The following is a 19,279-nucleotide window of genomic DNA, read 5'->3' as shown; positions in this document are numbered from 1 at the left end:
TTACGCGGCAGGAGGAAGGATAATGGCGGGGCGGGCTTACAGCTCCCGGCATGCCGCGGAGCCGGAACTGCCGATCGTGGCGTGCCCTGACTATCGGCGTTGCGGGTGCTGGTCCCGGCTGTGCCGGCTCCCATGGCGGCGGTGCCGCCGCCGGTCTACATATACAGCCCGGAGTACGTGACCCTCTGCGACTCCCTCTGCAAAGTGCCCAAGCGGGTCAGCGCCGCGGCGGGGGCGAGGGGGCGCGGGGAGCACAGCGGTGAGGCCCGGGCGCGGAGGCAGCCGGCGCCCGGCACGGCGGTAGGAAAGGAGGAAGCGGGGAAAACTCCCGGCGAGAGGAGTGTGGGGTTAGAGCGGGGATAGTTCGTCTGTGCGTTCACATCGCCCCTGGCACCGCGGGCTTGGACACTGAAGCGACAATTTCCCGGGAGGCCGTGCGCAGCTGTGCTTCTGCCCGGGACACTAGAAGGCCCTTTCACACTGTATGGGCACGGGCCGGAGAAGGGACCCGGGCAGGGAAAGTCGCTGCTGGGAGGAGTCTGAGCCACACCTCGTCTGCGAGTCCTTGGGCCCCTGGTTGCTGGCTTTGTGTCTCCTGCTCTCACAGTCTTATTCTTTTCTTTAGGCTAGCATGGTGCATTCACTGATTGAAGCGTATTGCTTGCTTGACCAAATGAAGTAAGTGCTCCCGTTTCTGTGAAGGAATGTTTTAGTCTCCACTAAGGTTTGGAAGGTGCTGAGTAACTTCCAGTTTCACACTGTCCCTGCTGGCGGTGTGATTATAGGAGCCCTCACTGCGTATTTGCAGGATTAAAGGAAAATGTTTGTTTTGCTACATGGACACGATTACAGTAATTATGGCAGGTGTAATTCATGGTTACCACCTGGTCTGGTGGAGCACTTATAGGCTTGTGCCTTCTCTACAGAGTGTGTATCACCCCCATGCTTGAGACTCCTGGGTCGGGTGACAGTCTTGGTGCTGCTGCAGATCCACTGATCAATCAGTGCTGATGTAGAGAGGGACCATATTGTTTTGGTGCATTGTAATATATCTGAGAGACTTTTTGTGAGGTCTGCATGCTGTTCAGGAGAGAAGACCGGATGAGATCTGGGGCAGAGAAGTGAGGTACCTGCTGCCTAATTTGGCTCTTGACGCTGGGGCATGTGAAGGGCAAAATAAGAAAGGCATAGCTCAGCCCCTCTTGTGAAGCTTCTCATAAAATCTTAGAAAAAATGTACTCCAGTTCAGCACAGCCAGAAAGTTTTTTTGAGACTTCTTTTTTAAAAGAAATTTTTTTCTGGCAGAGTGTGCTTGGGAAATGACTGCAGGCATCGTTATAGAGGAGACCTGAAGGACTGTTTGACTGGTGGGAAGCATCAGGGCCAGCCTGGAGCTGGGAGCTTCCTATGTTCTTCCTGTAGCAACAGAGCTGTGCTGCACTGCCTGTGCATGCTCCCACTGTCCAAGTTTTGGGGAGGGTTCAGCGTGTTGCAGGATTTGTTTAGGCATACTGCAAAGCACCCAGATCCAGGAAGGTGCTGTGCAAGTCGCTTGGAACAGTGACAGTCTCTGCTTTGGGGCAGGTCACAGCATGTGAGAGGCATTGCACAGCTCCTGATCTAGGCTAAGGTCCCACCACAGCGCTGTGCTGTGCCTGGGCTTTTCCCTCCATTAGTTCCTCTAATGTTTGTAAAGTGAATGTTGGATATGCTGGGGAATGCACAAACAGAGAGAACATGCAGAACAGGGAAAAAAAGTTGAAGCAAAGTGGGAAGGTTAATGCAGGCAGCACCTGCAGTGTTCTTCACTGGGGTGGGTACCACAGGTAGTGCCAAACCAGGGGCATGGCCTGCTTCAGCTTAGCTGGGTGGCTTTCTAACTTAAGTGGCAGCCCAATGCAAGAAGAAGAGGGAGTTTTGTTTGCTTTTACAACAGTAACAGCCAAAAGAAGGCCCTTACTGTAAAGGCTAAAGCTGGACATTCCAGCTGAACACTGGATCCTCTTGCCCTGATGTGCTCCCTTCTTCCTCTCTGCTTAGGATAGTCAAGCCAAAAGTGGCCTCCATGGAGGAAATGGCGAGTTTCCACACAGATGCTTACCTGCAGCACCTGCAGAAGGTCAGTGAGGAGGGGGATGATGACCACCCGGAGTCTGTGGAGTATGGACTGGGTAAGGATGCACATCTTCAGCAAGAGATAGAGTGCCAGGGCCAGGATGCTTTTTGCTGGAGCTGCAGTTAGAGGGGTGAGCTCAGGGGGATGCTAGACTTAGTTTTGAAAGGAAACATTCTTTAACGGGGTGTTGCTGAACCCCATCAGTCATCTGACAGGCTGGCACTTTCCCTAGTGCCAGCTGAGGGTAGAGCTAGCCTCACTTTGCTGCTCTGTATAGCTTGGCCTGTCTCTTGCCGACTGGGTCACTCTGCTGCTCTGAGGCTCTGGAATGGGATGGAAGGCCTTGACGCTGCCCTCGGGCTGGAGCTGGGACTGGCTGCTGCAAGCCTGCTGTGGGGAGGGCATGTGTGAACAGTGGCCTGTAGTGACCAGAGCAGCTGCAGAGCAATCTGGTGACTTACGTGTGGAGCAGAGGGCTCTTGCCCTCCTGGACCTAAGACAGCTTGAGAAATGCAGCAGGTAAAGCAGGTGAGATGGCTATGGGCAGTCTTGGTATCAGGAATGGGAAGAGCGACCCAGAACTGAGGCAGAGGTGCAGATTCTTTGCCGCTCTCATGAGTGTGCCTTAGACTTTACATTCCTGAAGCTGCTCTGCCTACAGGAAGACAAGCAGCCCTGGTATCATGCTTTGTGGGCAACAGCTGCAGGGAGGCTGCTGTAGGACTAAGTGAAGATTGTATTATAGACATAGACCTACAGTTTATCTAGGCTTGGCTAGTTTGTGGATGTCCATTTTTAGGGAAGAGGTATGTCAGTGACCATGCTAGGGCTTTTCTGGTGAGGTAGACAGAGACTTGAAAATAGTTTTTTTGTGAGATTGGTGTGAGGAACCAGTAGGTTCAGCAACCCAGAGTTGATTCAGGACACATTTTTAAATGAACTGAGTGCAAGAAAACGTTGCTTTTTGTGGTGGGTTGATTTTTGTAGTGTGGTCGGGGTTTTTTTTGCTAGGTGCTCACCAAGATACAGTCTCTCTCCCCCTCAGTAGGGGGGGGGAGAAAATCCAGGAAAAGAACATGTAGAGATAATAACAGGGAGGTGAGTCTCCAGTTACTGTCACCAACAAAAGTGACTCTACATGGGAAAATTAATTCAATTTATTGCCAATTAATAATGGAGTAGTATAGTGAGAATTCAAAATAAAACTGAAATCACCATCCCCCTCATCCACCTTTCTTCCCAGACTCAGCTTCACTCACTGCTCTTCTACTTTCCCCCTCAGGCAGTGTAAAGGGACAAGGAATGGGGGTTGTGGTCAGTTCACACCTCTCTGCTGCTCCTTCTTCTTCACTCTTGCCCCATGTGTGTGTGGGGTCCCTCCTGCAGGACACTTTCTTCCATGAACTTTTCCAGTGCTAGTCTTTCCTATGGGTAGCAGTTTTTCAAGAACTTCTCCAGTATGGGTCCTCCATGGGGCCAGTTCTTCAGGAACAGGCTGCTCCAGCCCGGGTCAGTCTTGAAGACTCAAACAAAAGGAATGTGCTTCCAGTGAAGGAAAAGGCCTGTTGTGTCTGAGGTGCAAACTCTTACATGGACTCTTACCTGCAGGTTACGACTGTCCAGCCACTGAAGGGATCTTTGAGTATGCAGCGGCTGTGGGAGGAGCCACCATCACTGCAGCCCAGTGCCTGCTGGATGGCAAGTGCAAAGTAGCAATTAACTGGCCTGGAGGGTGGCATCATGCAAAGAAGTAAGAAAACAATCTCTTCCCTTGTGTTTTCTCATCTGGTGTCTGAACCCGGCTTCCTAGCTCCCAGCTTCCCTGAGAACTCTCAGGGTGCAATGATCTAGTTGGAAGAGAAAGCAAGGTGTGAGGGAAGGCAGGAGATAGAGAAGAAGGAAACAGAGGGCAGGGCAGAGGCCTGAGAAGAGGCAGGTCACTGCCCAGTGCTGGTGCTGTCACTGTCATGTGCTGCAGAGCAGGTCTGGGGCAGGTGTACTCACACAACATCTCAGTCCATTTCCTGGTGGGCACTTGGCTGAAAATGGCTTCAGCTGCAGCTTGCTGTGAAAGGAGACTTGCACTCAGCAGAGCTGAGCTCTCGCTCTGTGCAGAACTGATGTCTTGGGAAATCTTTTGTTATATTCTGTCTGGATTGCATGGCTTAAAAAATGCCTGTAATGAAAAAGTCTTAGCAGTGTTGCTGCTGCTGAGCTATTAGCACTGTTCTGGGAAGCAAAGAGTCTGTTTAAAAATAGGCATTTAATACTCACCAATCCCAAAGGAGTCTTCCTAGTCACCCCAGTAAGTTGGTGTGTGATGGTTCAGGGTAGATGCCAGCCCAGTGTGAAAGTCCAGCCAGACTGACTCCAAACTGCAGGTGCTTGATTCTAGGACCTGTGTCCTTAGCAAAATACATTCCTTTTGTCAAAAACACCTGCTGTCTGGTGGTTTAGTTGCTTTCCAGGGTCCTAAAGGTAGGAATGACCTGGAGCTTTGGAAGCTCTTGGTTCAGATAATGCCTTTGGGGTTGAGAGTAAGATGCTGAGTAAGTGCCTTTTCTCAAGGCAGCCTCACCCTCCCTTCTGGCAGTGATACTCAGAACTTTGCTGGGTGGATTTAGGGCAGCACAGGGGAATCACAAATGCTGGACCTGAACTGCAGCTCCAACACTGCTCTGCTTTTGACTGAACTGGTGTCCTGCTCTGCTTTGAGTTTCAGAGATGTGTATTACTGCATGGAGAGAGTGCCCAAGACATGCTTCCTTGTGGGCTATGAGGAAGAGGAGAAGTACATAATCACAGTTGAGTCAGATTTTCAGGATACCTGTTAACACCTCCATTTTCAGCATTACCGTAAATGAACAGAGTCACTGGAAAACACATGTGCTCCATGGCACCTGCAGAGAGTGAAAGCGAGTGTAGTTCTGCCACTCCTGGCTTGCTCCTCACTGTTCCCAGCTGTCGCTGAGCGGGAAATATCAGAGAGAATGAGCTGAGTGCTGTGACTGGAAGTCAAGAGGAATTTTCCAGAAGTGCCTCTTGTATCCTGATACAATTTGTGGAAAAGGGATTTGGGTACTCCTGTTGCCAAGTATAATGCTTCACTTTAAAACAGCTATCCAGAGCAGATTTAAGAATGCACATGGACTGGTGCTAAGTGGTGAGGGGGACTTGACTTCAGAGTGAGGCTGGAGTAGGGGTCAAGAAACTTTCTTGTTCCTTTGATGCCAGAAATTAAGCTGTCCCTGAGGAATGTCAGTGATACATCTTTACATGGTACACCTGTCCTCTGTTTAGCTGCTGGGACTCTCTCCTGGCTGAGCCCAGGAGCTGTATCGTGAGGGACTGCATGTGGGACATGCCATTTGCATTTTCCTGGGAAGAGAAAGGAGGGAGTTACTTTGGCAAGAGGCTTAACCTTCATAGCCTGAGACTTTAAAACAGCAGGAGAATCCTGTGACTGGCTTGGGCCTGCCTTTCACTGCCAGGACCTTCCCAGGACTTGTGACCCAGCCAGCAGGGATGGAGTGGCTGCCTATCTATGCCAGTCCAGAACTCACAGGAAAATGGCCAAGGGGACTCTCCTTTTCACTCAGAGTGGGTTTGAGTCAGGTGGCTCTGAACTTCTTTAAAATGTCTCAGGTGCAGAAAGCTAACATTTTATTTGTTCAACAGTGCAGTGGTCAGAGGTACCCTCCTCAAAACAGTGTCTTTCTGCAGAGCTGACTGATGCTTATCCAGCTGCCAGAAAGCCCAGAGTTGAGAAGCAGTTGGCACAAGCAGTCCTGTTCTCTGTGCTTCTCAGCCATGCTTTGAACTGTTCCTGACCCGTCTCTTGGTCACTGCTCAGCTGAGTTTTCATACTCCTCTGTGCCCCTGTGAGGTGGACACTTGCAAAGTCAAAGTGAGAATGCTGAAATCAGTGGTGATTGCATTGGCAATATTCAATGTCACAGACATTGTTTTCACAGGGATGAAGCTTCTGGTTTCTGTTACCTGAATGACGCTGTCTTGGGGATCCTGCGACTGCGCCAGAAATTTGACCGCATCCTTTATATTGATTTGGATTTGCATCATGGGGATGGTAAGGCCCAGCAAAGGCTGCAAACAGCACAGCTACACAGACTCAGGAGGGAATGGGAGAAGGCAAGGCCTGTCTGCACAGCAGGGGTTTACTTGCTGCAACAGCCGTGGCTTCGGCTCCTTTCGGTGCAGTGGAGTTCCCTCGATCCATTTATGCCTTGTCCTGCTTTACAGACTTGCCCAATGCTGCTCTTTAGACCTCTCTTGTGGGTCTGGGCAGAAGTCTTGTACCTAAAGCAACAGATAATGTGTCCCAGTATCCCATCCTGGCAGAGCAGTTGCTGTCAGGGTTTAATTGTTTAAGGGTCCATTGCAAGAGGGAAGCAGCCAGTAGTAAGTGCTGCTTTTAAAAGAAGGCTTGATGCTATAAATCTAGAGGCAAAGCTGGCCTTGCTGAAACTGCTCTCTCCTTCAGGGACATTATTTCTACACCATTTAACATTTCCTGCTCTCCTAAATTTTATGACGTGTTTCATTTTGTTCCATTTTCTCCCTGCATTTGGTTTCTGTTAAGTTTCCTATTATTTCTTTTTTCCCTCTCCACGCCCACTGTCTTAATAGTGTCTTTAAGGAAAAGGCACGTTGAACCACAGCAGCATTGAGAAAAAGCAAGAAAGCCCAGTAGCACTGGTTCTGATCAGAGCCAAGCTCTGGCCAAGTGACCCCTGCTTGGATCCCTCTCTCAGCTTCACAGGCCTAGCAGCACAGGCAAGTGCTGCTACCATGGGTAGTGACGTGAGATATTCAGATCCATTCAGTACTGATTAGCATGAGACCTGCCAGATTCATAGCAGTTGTGATTTTTGCTGCAGTTGAACTCCAGTCTCTGTGGATTGAAGATGTATTGAGCCACATCTGCATTTCTACTTTGCTTATGGTGCTCCTTCTCTGCTTGCTGCCTGTGTGTATCAAGCAACTCAATGTGTTCAGACTCTGTCATTTATATAAATGATTCATGAAAGTTTTTTTTCAATTTCCTAATAGGAGTTGAGGATGCCTTTAGTTTCACCTCGAAGGTCATGACTGTTTCTCTGCACAAATTTTCACCAGGATTTTTCCCAGGCAAGTTGAACTTGTGAGGTTTGTGCTCATTTGGTTCACACGTCACTGGTGAGGCCTCCATAAAGGCAAGACATAAAAGCATGTCTTGCTGTCTCCTGCGACCCAGGAGAAGGAAAGAGGAGGAGCTGCATGTTTTGCATTTCCCCCTTTCTGGTTGTAGCTGAGCTCTAGGCAGAGTTCCTTTGATGCTGCCTGGCAGAATTGGGTGAAGGATAGAACTGGGTCACTCCACCCCACCTTTCTTGGTGGTGGCAAGTGGACTTCTTCATACGCATGCTGAATGTCCTGGCTCTCATCTTGCCTTTGAGACACCCCACGCATCTCTTGCTGCTGCTCTACTTTCCGTTCTAATTGGGGTATTTCTGTTGTGCAGGCACTGGTGATGTGACAGATGTTGGCCTGGGAAAAGGTCGCTACTACAGCGTGAATGTGCCCATTCAAGATGGCATTCAGGATGAAAAATATTACCAGATCTGTGAATCGTAAGCCCTCTTGCTCTGATACAGCTGGCTTGGATGGGATTTTAGAGAGAGAATAAGATACTACACATCTTAATGTTTTTAATTACAGTCCTTTCTTAAGCTTTGTCCCTTCCCCTGTTGCAGCCTTTGATTACAATGAACATGGACTGTAAGTTCTCAGAGGTCTTGTATGAATCCTTAGACAAACTGAATATACAGAGACATTGTGGGTGGCTGGAGGGGTCTCTGCCGCAGGTTAGCCTATCTCCTTAGATACACCTCCACAGGTGTCTATCTAAGGAGAGACTGAGAAGTGACAAGTATTTTTTAGCTGTGGACTTAGGGCTAGATGTTTTTTCTTCAAGTAAGTGCTCTGAATTCTGACTGTGGGACATATGCTTGGGGCTTAGCTAAAAGCATTTTCCTAGCACCTTCTGTCTATGCTGGAAAAATAAAAGGCTGAAGGCTGAATATCTGACAGTGACAGCTGCCTCCTGGCAGTCCCCTGTGTCCTTCAGCTGATGGTTGGCCTCACAAGCTGTTGCCCATGTCAAAACTGGGCTGCAGGGCTTGTTCTTTTCCAGGGGAGAGGAGTCTCAGTGCAGGGCTGCAGGATGTGGTAGCATCCACCTCTAACACTTGAGGGCTGAAACCTCTCTAAACTTGTAGGCCAGTAGGGCAGTCATGCAGGGGCCATGCCTCCTGTTGGCTTATTGGTGTTTGCCATTGCTGGGGCAGAGCAGCCCTCTTTGTGCTGGAGGACATGCTTTCAAAAGGCAGCTCTAGGGTCAGGAACCCACTCAGGAGGAGCCTGCTGCATGTATTCACAGCTGAAGGACATCATAACTTACAATAGATTTCAAGCTGTGTATAGCTGAAGCTTCTGCAAAGAGACTTAGAGATCTCTTTGAGATCTATCCTGGCTGGGAGGCAGTCCACGGGCATGACCATGGATGTCTCATCCAGCTGTTGTTTGAGGGTAATTGCCTGTATTTCCTAAAACCACAATGGGCTTGAAGCATGAAGCTCTGTCCAATGCTGGTTTTTGCAGGCTGACTACATCCAGCACAGAGCTTTTCCTCGTAGTTTTGCCTCAAGAGCCATACAGGAGAGAGTAAGACCCTAGCCAGTCTTCCTCTGTTTCTTCTGTCCTCTCCTGGCCTATCCTGGTGAGAGGTGTCTGAGAGTTCAGGATTGTTGTTTTGCCAGATCCTGATTTCCCCCATAACTTTCACAGGGCAGAAAAGCCCCTGGATCATCGTGCAGCCAAAAGGCAGACTGTAAATGTGGAGTTTGATGCTACCACTAAACTGGTGAGGTCTAGATCCCCCTCTGCCATGTTATCAGTGGTCCTTTTGCATTCATCAGCCTTTTGATAAGTGCTCTGAGAGCTAAAATTGCTGTGGAGGTAGAAGGCTCAGAGCAGAGGCTGGGAGCAGAGGTAGTGTAAACTGGTATGAGTTGGGTGGAAGCAGAGAATGCAGAAACCCTGAGAGGCATTGGTGGTTCTGAGTGACCAGGGCCATGCCACCAGCATTCCTCTGGGCTGTGCTGGCAGTAACTGGACTGCTCCTCTTCTCTAGAGTGCTGAAGGAGGTGTATGCCGCCTTCAACCCTGATGCAGTTGTGCTGCAGCTGGGGGCGGACACCATTGCTGGAGACCCCATGTGCTCTTTCAACATGACACCTGAGGGAGTGGGGAAGTGCCTTAAGTATGTCCTGCAGTGGCAACTAGCAACTCTTGTCCTGGGAGGAGGTAAGTGCATCCTGCTGTTCTCAGAGAAATGTGTCCTCCTGTGACCCTGCCTGGAGTGCCTGCCTGCCCTTGGGCTCAGGACTGGCAAGGGTTTAGCAGGGTGACTGCTAGGCAGTGTCAAGAGGATGCACTGTGGCACAGTACTCTTTTCTCACACCTGAAATCATTTATACTGACAGGTGCAAGTCTCAGTACTGACTCAGATCTTGAGTTAAAAGCTGCATGGCTCCTCTGGAGAAGAGGAGAGGCCAACAAACTGACCCTGACTTCTCAGTGACATCTCTGATTCCCATCTCTGCTGATCAGCCCTTTGGTGCTTCTCTTTAAAAATGAGCACTGTGTTCCCAAACCTACCTTGGGCACCTGGTGATGAATGGTTTCATTAAGATTCAAGCAGGGGCTTGGGATGAGGCCTGCAAGATATAGCAGGGCTCTGATACCCCGTGAAAGCTAAGCTGGACTTATCTCTGTTGTGTTACCTAACCAGCTGCTTGTCCAGTGGGGAGAGCACAGGACAGGTGTTATGTTAACAGAGCATTCCAGAACAAAAAAAGCCCCTGTGTGCCAGGGAAAGCTCCTGAGCTCCGTGACTGGAGCCGGATCAGCTCTAGGTGTTGTCCTTTTTTAGATGGGGGAAATCATGTATAGCATATTAAGACTAAAATTTGATGTGCCTGATGCCCTTTGTTTTGGAAAGGTTATGAGTGTTCAGTCCTGCTGTGGCTTGCCTGTGAGTGTGCTTGGAGATGTCACCTGTCAAACAAAACCCAAAACTTCTGTTAAAAAATGAAGATCAACTATGTGTCACTTGTAAAAATAGCAAAGGAGTGTCCCACCACTGCAGTATGTGGAAGCATTTAAAGTGGTAATTAGGGGAGGAGTAAAAAAAAAAAAAAAGCAGGGAAAAAAACCCACTGCAAACAGAAGGAAATATTGGAATAATATGGTCTGTCGTGTCAAAGTGCTTTTCTCCCTTTACTCTTCTAGTCCTCTATTCTGGAAAAAAACATAGCTGAGTCTCTTGCAGGATTGCTTTCAGCTAAGGTTTCTCCTTGTGGGCTCATGTTCCTTTACCATGTAGGTAAACATTTCCTGCTCACTGTGAAATCTCATTTCAGTGTAAAACAGTTGCAAGTTGTGTTTCATATTTTTCCGTTCAAACATGACGGTGCTGAAGAGCTCACCAGTGTATAGCTGGGCATGTGTATTTTGCTTTATAGGTCAAAGGCTGGTATTAAAAAGCAGGAAGCCCCCATTTCTGCTGCAGCCTGCTGCTTGAGAATGGCTCTTCTTGTTGCCAGGAGACAGTTGAGCACATGGGGTTGTGAGCTCATCCTGGGTCTGAGATGGTGGCTGGAGGACTGGCCTCTGCCACACTGGATGTAACTGGGGTTCAGTTTGAGCGGTCTGCTCTTGCATACACTTTCATTCAGACTTAGCCTTGTGTAGCCAGCAGGTGCAGAAGGCAGATTTTGGCTTGAGTGGAGGAAATAAGCTGAACTCATGTACCCTGCACACAGTGGTTTCTTGATTTGTTCCCTCCACCTAAATCTCTTTTTCTCTTTTCCTTTTCCCCACTCTTTCTCCTCAAATCCCAATTCTTGCTGGAAACAGGAGGTTACAACCTTGCCAACACTGCTCGCTGCTGGACATACTTGACTGGGGTCATCCTTGGGAGAACACTGTCCTCTGAGATCCCTGATCATGAGGTAATGCTTTGAAAAGCCCTCCCTTCTCCTTGCAGGAGAGCCAGTTGTTCTGCCTAATCCACACACGCATCCTTGCCACACAGTCCTGTTTTGTGAAGACACTTATGTAGCAGTATGGTGAGTGCTCGTGCCCAAAACCAGAGGCTGTCTGCAGCTTTCTGTGAGGGGTTTCATGTGCCCATAAACTCCAGTCTCAGATAGTAACAGAGAGGATGGGCAAAAGGATTCTCTGGTTTGCTCAAAGAGCTCTTTAGGATGTGCCTTTTGCCTTCTCAAGGCTTTAATTTTTTTTTTTCAGCTGAAGTTTGAGTGACCACAGTGCCTGTTGCTCTGCTTTCCTCCTCCTCCCCCTGAGGGTTCTGTCTGGTGACCAGCAGTGTCTGGTAAAGAGTAGCTAGGGCCCAGCACATTCCAATAAGTTGCTTCTCTCTGGAGCTGACACAGAATGCACCTTGCAAATATTCTGTCACTATATTAGAGTCCTGTAGTTGTACAGGGAAGAACTTCCAAACCACTGGAGCAGAGAATTTCCCCAGAAGCTGGCCCATTTTCTCCCATTTTCTATGCCACTCATGACTATCCACCCTTGGGGCAAATCTCTGAATGACCTTCCTAGAAATGTCTATTCTGACTCTAAACATGGTGCAGACTCCACTGACTCTAAACATGTTATCAGCTGTACTGAGTAGACACACATAAGAGACATAGCAACCATAGCAACATGCTTTCTGTAACATCCAAAGGGAATTCAAAATTCTCGAAAGCTGTTGTAACAGGCTTGAAGGAGGAAGAGAGGGTGACAAGCTGGGGAAAATCATCCTCTCTTGTTTCCCCCTCAGGCTGAGTACTATTATTAATGGACTAACAAAGGTAGTGCCTGAGGTAAGGGTAGGAGAGGAACACTGAATACACATCCCAAATGACCCTCATTGCCATTGTTATCATTTCATAAACTGGTATCACAGAGTACAGCAACAAAACAATCCTGATCCCCCCTCCCTGCTCTGAAAAATATCATCACAAGGAACACATATATGCTCACACATATGTACCACACCCACATAACAGACCAAGCAGCATTGTCACCAGTGGTTCTGTACCTAATATGAACAAATGCTTAGAATCAAATTTGTTTCCAACCCACTGTAGGCAGATCTGTTGTTATATCAACCCTTTGTGCCCCATACTGGGCACGAATTAAGGTTGTCTTAGGAATGGTATTTTCCAATTTAGCGCTCCTGCTAAGAGCATGAACAATTTACTAAACAATAACAGCAACAATACTAATGACAGAGGGAACAAGAAAACAAAAAACAATTCACATAGAAACATCCCTGCCCCCTGACAATAGACAAAACGGCATAGCTTCCTCTGCCACATTATTTAAGCTGGAAGGAATCCCTTTTGTCTGGAAGAGAGTCCCTTTCCCCTGCCCTCAGCAATGATGAGAGGTGGTGTAGAATAACCTCCGTGTCCTGGCCATGCCTCCTCCCAGCTACTCTAAAAACTGACCCTGTCTTGGCCAGAATCATGACACAATCGCTTACAGTAACCTGTGATTCTGCGTTAGCACATCAACCCCATGGGCTGCAGATTGCCTGCACACTATCTGAGCACTCAGCCAGGAGAGACACTATCCTTGCAGCACACTGATTTTTCCTTTCCCGGGTGTTTCAGTCATGTCAATGCAGTGTTCAGCAAGATGGGAAGTGAACGGCAGGATATGTGATTACAGCACTTGAAATTTAATAATAAAAAAATCCCATTTGCAGGTAACTGTGAGTAAAATGAGTGTCAACAGCTTTCCCAAATAAAGCATTGGGATAGACATTTGACTGCTTTTTGGTTGCTTCACTGGACTCTGCTTCCCATCCCTTGAACTGGGAAGTGGTTGAAAACTCCAGGTGGACACAGACACTGCTGAAGTACCACCTTGATGTAGTGAAGCTACATGTGGCCCTTAGGCAGAGAAATGTTTTTTTGCCTTTTTACAAACAGGTACCCATGGGGAGCCCTCTCTCTAGCCTCAGCCTTCAGAGACCTCTCTGTTGATTTTCCTCTCCTCCTCCCTGCAGTTCTTCACAGAGTATGGTCCCGATTACGTGCTGGAGATCACACCAAGCTGCAGACCAGACCGCAATGAGCCACAGAGAATTCAAGAAATTCTGAACTCTATCAAAGGTGCGTTGTCTAAGCCAACACTCCTGCTTCAGGCTTACAGGTTTTTTTAGAGAGGGCTTCAGAAGAGCTCGTTGGAGTCTTTCTAACTAACTGGAAAAATGAACCACATTCACTTGGCTGCTCATTAGTGCAGTGTCATTGGCCTCCCACATCCCTTGGGATTTTCAGGGTTGATGGTACAGAGTTATGGGTTCCTGTAGCAAAAGTTGCCATTGCCTTTGTTCTGGCTGGGCAGGGAGCATGGGGCCTTGTCTTTTTTGGAATCATAGAACAGCCCAGGTTCTAAGGGACTTCAAAGATCATCTGGTCCAAACTTTTCGTGGGAAAGGGAGCATAGACAAGATTATCTAGCAAGTCACATCCTGAAAACTTCTGACAGTGAGGCCACTACCACATCCCTGGGGAGTTTCCTCCAGTGATTGATTGTTCTCACTGTAAAAAAAAAGCACTTAAAATAAGGTGAAACTTCTCCTGGTGCAACTCACACCTGTTGTCCCTTGTCCTCTCCATGTGCCTCCTTGTGAAGAGAGAGCCTCTGTCCTCTGAAGCCTACAGAGCAGGCTTCAAGCACTAGATTACTATGATGAGGTCCCTCCTAAGCCTTTTCTTCTGCAGGCAGAGTCTTTCCTCATTGGGCAGGTTCTCCAGCATCTGATCACCTTTTTGGTTCTCCTTTGGACCCTTTCTGCTTTGTCCATATCTTTCATGATTTGTGGGGAACATAACTGGACACAGTACTCATCGTTTGTCAGATGGACCTGGAATGAGATGATCCAGTTTTTCTTAGTAATGCTCCTACACATGCTGCATAGGATATAGTTTGTTTCGCTGCTGCAGCAGCACACTGCTGGATCCCATTCAGCTTGCTGCCTATCAGGACCCCCACATCCATTTCCACAAAGCTGCTTCCCAGTCACACAAATCCCAGCCTGAACTGGCTACCTTCTATCTCAAGAGCAGGACCTTGCTTTTGCCTTTGTTAAACTTAAAACTGTTATTTTTAGCCCAGTCTTCCAGCCTGTCCTGCTCTCTAAGATAGCTCTTCCTTCTGACCAGTTCACCGCAGCACCCAGTTCGGTGCTGTGGTTGTTTTCAACCACAGCAAGGTAATTTATGATGTTGAGCAATATGTATCAGTATCAGCCCCTGGAGGACCCCACTTGTGACAGGCTGCAAGACCATGTAAAAACCATTGATCACCACCCACTGTGAGCTCCCTGTGAGCCAGCTCCCTCCCTATCCCCTTTGCAGATGACCCATCCAGTCTGTGTCTTTCCAGTTGGTCCAGGAGGAGGCTGTGGGAAATAGCTTTCTGGAGTTGGGACAGGTCTCCAGCAGGCAGGACTTGAAGCTCTTCAAGTCCAGGACAGGCAGCTGGGTGAGCTGTGCCAGCATTGAAACTCATTCAATGCCCTTACCCATCTGTCTTGTCTCTCTCTGCAAGAAGGGCTTGGAGCAGCATGATGGGGCTTGGCACCCCTTTTCTGTCTGTGTGTGTTGCAGCGTGCTGGTGTTAGGGTAGGAAGTCCAATGGCTGTGGGTGCCTTCAGGTGTCCATTCCCAAGCACAGGCCAATCCTAGGGAGAGGGCATCCCTTCCTTGGGGACATGTCCAAGAGGGTAGGAGGAACCACTCCAGAGCTGGAAGGGAGGGCTGTGCACTCCTGTCTGTGAATCCAGCCTGAAAGAAGGACGAGGCAGCAGGGAGTGAGCATGCTCATCTCAGATGCTGGTCCATTAATCCCGAAGCAGCATTCAGCATAGTGAAAGCATTGGCAAGGTCCCCTTGTGGTAATTTCCAAAGCCTGGCTCGAATGAGGGCAGCAGCCTCTGCAGAGGGAGTGAGGGGTCAGCAGGAACTGAGATCTGTGCTGAGGCTGGAATTCCCATTTCATGGTCTAGTCCGTCAGGCATGGGAGTGGCACCCCTTGCCAGGTAACTCCATCAGGCTAAAATATCAGTGGAAATACCCTTTTTTGCTTCCTTTTGTTTGCAGGAAATCTGAAGCATGTTGTTTAGCAGAAAAGGAAGGCTCAGGCAAGAGCATTTCCTGTGGGGAAGACAGCATATTTATGTGAACAACTGATGAAATTTGTGGCTGCAGGGAAACTTTCAAAGAAAGTACTGTTGGTTGGTTAATTTTTTTTTCTCTTTAAAGAAAAGCTGCTGCATGCCACAAGCACTGTGGCTCTCCCCAGGCAGGAGTGGCCCTCCAGCCACAGCCTTCCAGTGCTGGCAGAGCCTCCCTTGCTCCTTTCCCCTTCCTTTTTTAACACCACAGTTTGTTCTCACAACTGCTTTTAAATGTATTTTAAGAGAGGAGCTGCTCAGAGCTGTGAGCCCTCCCCAGCTGGAGCCCAGTGCTGTGTTACCTACTTGGCAAGGCCACAGCCTCAGAGCTGCCCACTTGGGAAGTAGAGCCTGAGGGCTACCCTGGTTGTGTCTCTTACCCGCAGAAAGGCACAGCCATTGTGGTTTTAACTGGGAATTTAAAAAAATAAAATACTTGAAATACTCTTCCAGCTCTTTGCTTTCTTCTTCCACCCACCCTGTCTTGCCAGTGCTCTTTTCCACAGCGCACTCTCCCTCGCCGCCCCCCACTGCAAAGCCATTTGTGAGCTCCTGAAGTCCTGCACAGAGGGAACAGAGCCTGGAGAGCCTCTCAAGAATGTCAAGGGCAATGCAGGGCATTGTGGCAGCTCCTCTTCTGGGAGATCTTGGATGAACTTCCAGATGCTCTGGTGCCCCATGAGAGCTGCCATGAGGTGTCTCAGCAAGGGAACAGGTATACAGGTATCTGGAGCAGAACTCTCTCAGTGCCAGGAGCCATGGAGCCTGGCCTCTGCCGCCCTTGTCCCCTCATTCTCCTAGCCCATGGACTTTTTATTGTGCTGTTTTTTATAAAGATGCCTAGTCACTGTAGGAAAGCACATTTCCTGTGGCTTTAATTAGATTATGCTGGAAGAAACAGCAAGACAAATGGGTTCCCAGCCTGGCCTTGGCTTTGTTTCTTGCTCTGTTGTTTTTCACTGCTGATCGAAACAACAGGAAGTCTGGTGTGGAGACAGGTCAGCAGGATGTGGCTCCCATGACTCCTGACCCCTTGCCTGCTTCCATGTACCCCTGGCACCTGGTGTGGTGTGCTGTGTGGTGAGACCAGTCTTGTGTGGTGACTGCTGGCAGGAGGCTGGTGCCCTGAGAGATGTCAGGATTTGGGACTGCCCATCCAGGGGAAAATGTGAGGAATGAGGGAACAGAGAAGCTGGCCAACTGCTGCCTCTGACCCACCTCAGGGCCCCATGTGCTCTGTCCTCACAGCAGGTAGACTGCCCTTGTGAGAGCTGTGGGAGCTGTTTCAGGAACACAGTTGGGAAAATAAACAATAGGAAATCCCACAAGTGTCAAAGGTTGTGGCTTTTAGGTGAGATGCCTCTTGGGTGGAAATCCCCACATCCCCCATCCAGAGTGGGATGCCCGTCTTGCCGCCCACTCAACGGGAGGGGGGTAAGCCGGAGCGCCGTTCCAGTCCCTCCCTGTCCGGGTACGTCGCTGTACCCGACCCGCCTGGGGCAGCCCGCGCTCCTCTGAACGCTGCAGTGTCCTCGTGGACGCCGGAGATGAGCTGTTGACAGTCCCCTCCCCGGGGCACGAAGGACCTCTCGTGGTGGCGATCCTGCGCTGCTGCCCTTTCGGGGCCGAAGAGATGCCGGCGGTAGGGACTCCGCCTGCTCCCCGCCCCTGTGGCCCTCCAAGGCGGGTCCCAACCGCCTTGTGGGTCATCTTGTGCCTGCAGAAATTCCACGTCCAGAACCGCGCCCCGGGGAGACTCTGGAGCCCCACGGAGCCCGGCTCGCCGCTCGCCTGGGGCTTGGGGACGCAGCCGCGGGGCGCGGGGAGCCGCCCCCTCCAGGCCGCTGGCCCCGGCCTCATCGACTCGGACCCGAGGGACAAGGTGCTCAGGTCGCTGGTGGTGGAGCTTGGCCTCAACAGGGCGGACGAGCTGCCGGAGCTCTGGCTCGGTCACCACGAGCTAGACTCCCAGTCGGACCTGCCGGCCGGAGCGCGGCTGGGGCGGGGGCCTCCTACCTCACCCCACCAGCGAGCAGCGTCCCGGCTGCCCCGGGCACCAGCGCAGCGGGAGCGGAGAACGCTCGGCACCCGGCCGAGTGTGGGACGGGGCGGGAGAAGGAGCGGCGGTCGCGCTGCCTGCCCCATAACGCGCAGGCGTCGCTGTGGGCCCGACGGGCGAGGGTCTCCAGCCGCCGTGTAATAGAATCCGGAAGGATCGTTGTTCCCGCGGCTGTGCCCCTTGTCCATTTCGGCGAAGGACATTGCGTGAAGCAGCCCTTGATGGAAGGAGGGTGGGCGCCCCAAAGCTCCAGTGTGTCTTCTCGGCTTATGATGTTCCCATCCTGTTGTTGAAAATTATACAACTTTCCTAGTAACTTCTAGTTAAAATTTTTAATGAATTGTTTTAATCAATCATGAACAGTGTAATTTTCCACCGTAGCCAAGCACTTAGCAAGGTTAGTCATAAACTGCTATTGTGGGAACGCAGGTCAGGAAAATTACTAAAACTTTTAAGTTTTGCTAAACCAACTTTGATACACTTCATTGGACTAAGCATGGGAGAGACATAGTGCTGAAACTGGACTCACGGAATGCAGAATTTACAGTCTGCAAGAACATTTTGCATAACCCAGAGATAAAGAAACTAACAAAGACAATTCAGCAATTGTCTTATCTGGGAAAAAGATAATAAGATAATGTTATAGATACATATTATAATATTGGCTTTTCACAAATACTAAAATAGATTTATATGTGTGATGTTAAAGTAACTTTCTAACAAATATATTGTTTTTATTTCTGTTGTTAATTAAGCTTAGACATAGTAGTGAAATAGCTATGCTTGTGTTAAAATGCCTGCTTGTATGAAATAACATCCAGTGAACACAGGATGAGGACACCTGCTACAGATATGCCAACTATCAGCACTCACCCAAAACAGGAGATGATAAGAATGGATTAAAACCACAAGCAAAGAATCTGCATGCTCTAAAAAGGCAGACACAAGGAGGAGCCATGCTAAACAATTCTTGGAACATGTAAACTAGTTTGGGGGGAAAATTTACTATGCATAAGGGTCTATGAATGAGTAACAGGCTGATGTAATGGAAAAGGTATTTGAGGGGTATCCCTGAAGATAACTGTGTGGTCTTGGCTAAGTGCCAAGATGCACCTGGCCGAAATAACCTTTGCTCTGTGGTCCTTGTCTCTTACTGTCCTTTATTAAACTTTTTAAATTTTCACAGGAGAGTCAACAGATTTTTCACAGATCATAACAAGACTGAAAATGTAGGCTAATGAGCATGAGAAGTAAGAAATCTGTAACCAGTAGAAGATAAAATACTAATCAATGAAGAGAACTATGTATTTTACAGCAAATGAACATTAATTGCTTTGCTAAAGTGCATAAATAATGAAAACTTTTGGAAGTGTGCAAAGTGTGTAAGTTGCAAGTGTGTATCATAGGTGGAGCTCCCTCTATTCACCCAGCACTGTGAATAAAGTAATACTGCTCTCTAATCTAAACGTAGAGTTTCATTTATCCCGCCGTTTTCGGTGACAGAGTCACCCTGGGGGAATGGGACCTCTGTCCCAGCCACACCCTGCTACGGGAGCGATGCTGTGGAGACGTGCTAGGTGTGGGGCTGTTGCACTCACCGGGGTGCCTGGCAGGATGCGGGAGCCTGGGACTGTCCCGGGGACTCCCGGAGCACTGTGGGGACACGTCTGCCGCCGCCTTTGGGAGGGCAGCTGGGACCACTTGGCGCTAAGGCCCAGCATCAGGTTTGGGGGCTGCGTGGGGTCCCAGCTCTACCCTGGGAGGGGCCGTGGCAGGGGGG

The 19,279-nt window shown here is 49.3% G+C and overlaps 1 protein-coding gene across 2 annotated transcripts; it reads left to right on the top strand.

Annotated features, from left to right (window-relative positions):
• The first annotated feature begins 35 nt into the window (after positions 1–35).
• Positions 36–15,892, top strand: HDAC8 (histone deacetylase 8). Of its 2 annotated transcripts, none has more exons than XM_036402191.2 (11): positions 36–173; positions 626–678; positions 2,041–2,171; positions 3,725–3,866; positions 6,091–6,203; positions 7,187–7,264; positions 7,638–7,746; positions 9,309–9,481; positions 11,096–11,190; positions 13,266–13,371; positions 15,367–15,892. In XM_036402191.2, the coding sequence occupies exons 1-11, from the start codon at positions 51–53 to the stop codon at positions 15,387–15,389; spliced, it is 1,146 nt and encodes a 381-aa protein (XP_036258084.1). In that variant the 5' UTR covers positions 36–50; the 3' UTR covers positions 15,390–15,892. The 2 variants fall into 2 exon arrangements, with proteins under 2 accessions (XP_036258084.1, XP_036258085.1); XM_036402192.2 differs by having other exon boundaries at positions 85–216.
• Positions 15,893–19,279: the final 3,387 nt, after the last annotated feature.

The sequence above is a fragment of the Molothrus ater genome, chromosome 14 (assembly GCF_012460135.2).
Source record: "Molothrus ater isolate BHLD 08-10-18 breed brown headed cowbird chromosome 14, BPBGC_Mater_1.1, whole genome shotgun sequence".
NCBI classification, from domain to species: Eukaryota; Metazoa; Chordata; class Aves; order Passeriformes; family Icteridae; genus Molothrus; species Molothrus ater.
This window is presented reverse-complemented; position numbering and strand designations above follow the sequence as displayed.

Coding starts and splice junctions, on each gene's coding strand:
- HDAC8 (XM_036402191.2), top strand. CDS start 51: ATGCCGCGGAGCCGGAACTGCCGATCGTGGCGTGCCCTGACTATCGGC. Junction 2,172..3,724: donor GTCTGTGGAGTATGGACTGG/GTAAGGATGCAC, acceptor TCTTACCTGCAG/GTTACGACTGTCCAGCCACT. Junction 9,482..11,095: donor AACTCTTGTCCTGGGAGGAG/GTAAGTGCATCC, acceptor TGCTGGAAACAG/GAGGTTACAACCTTGCCAAC.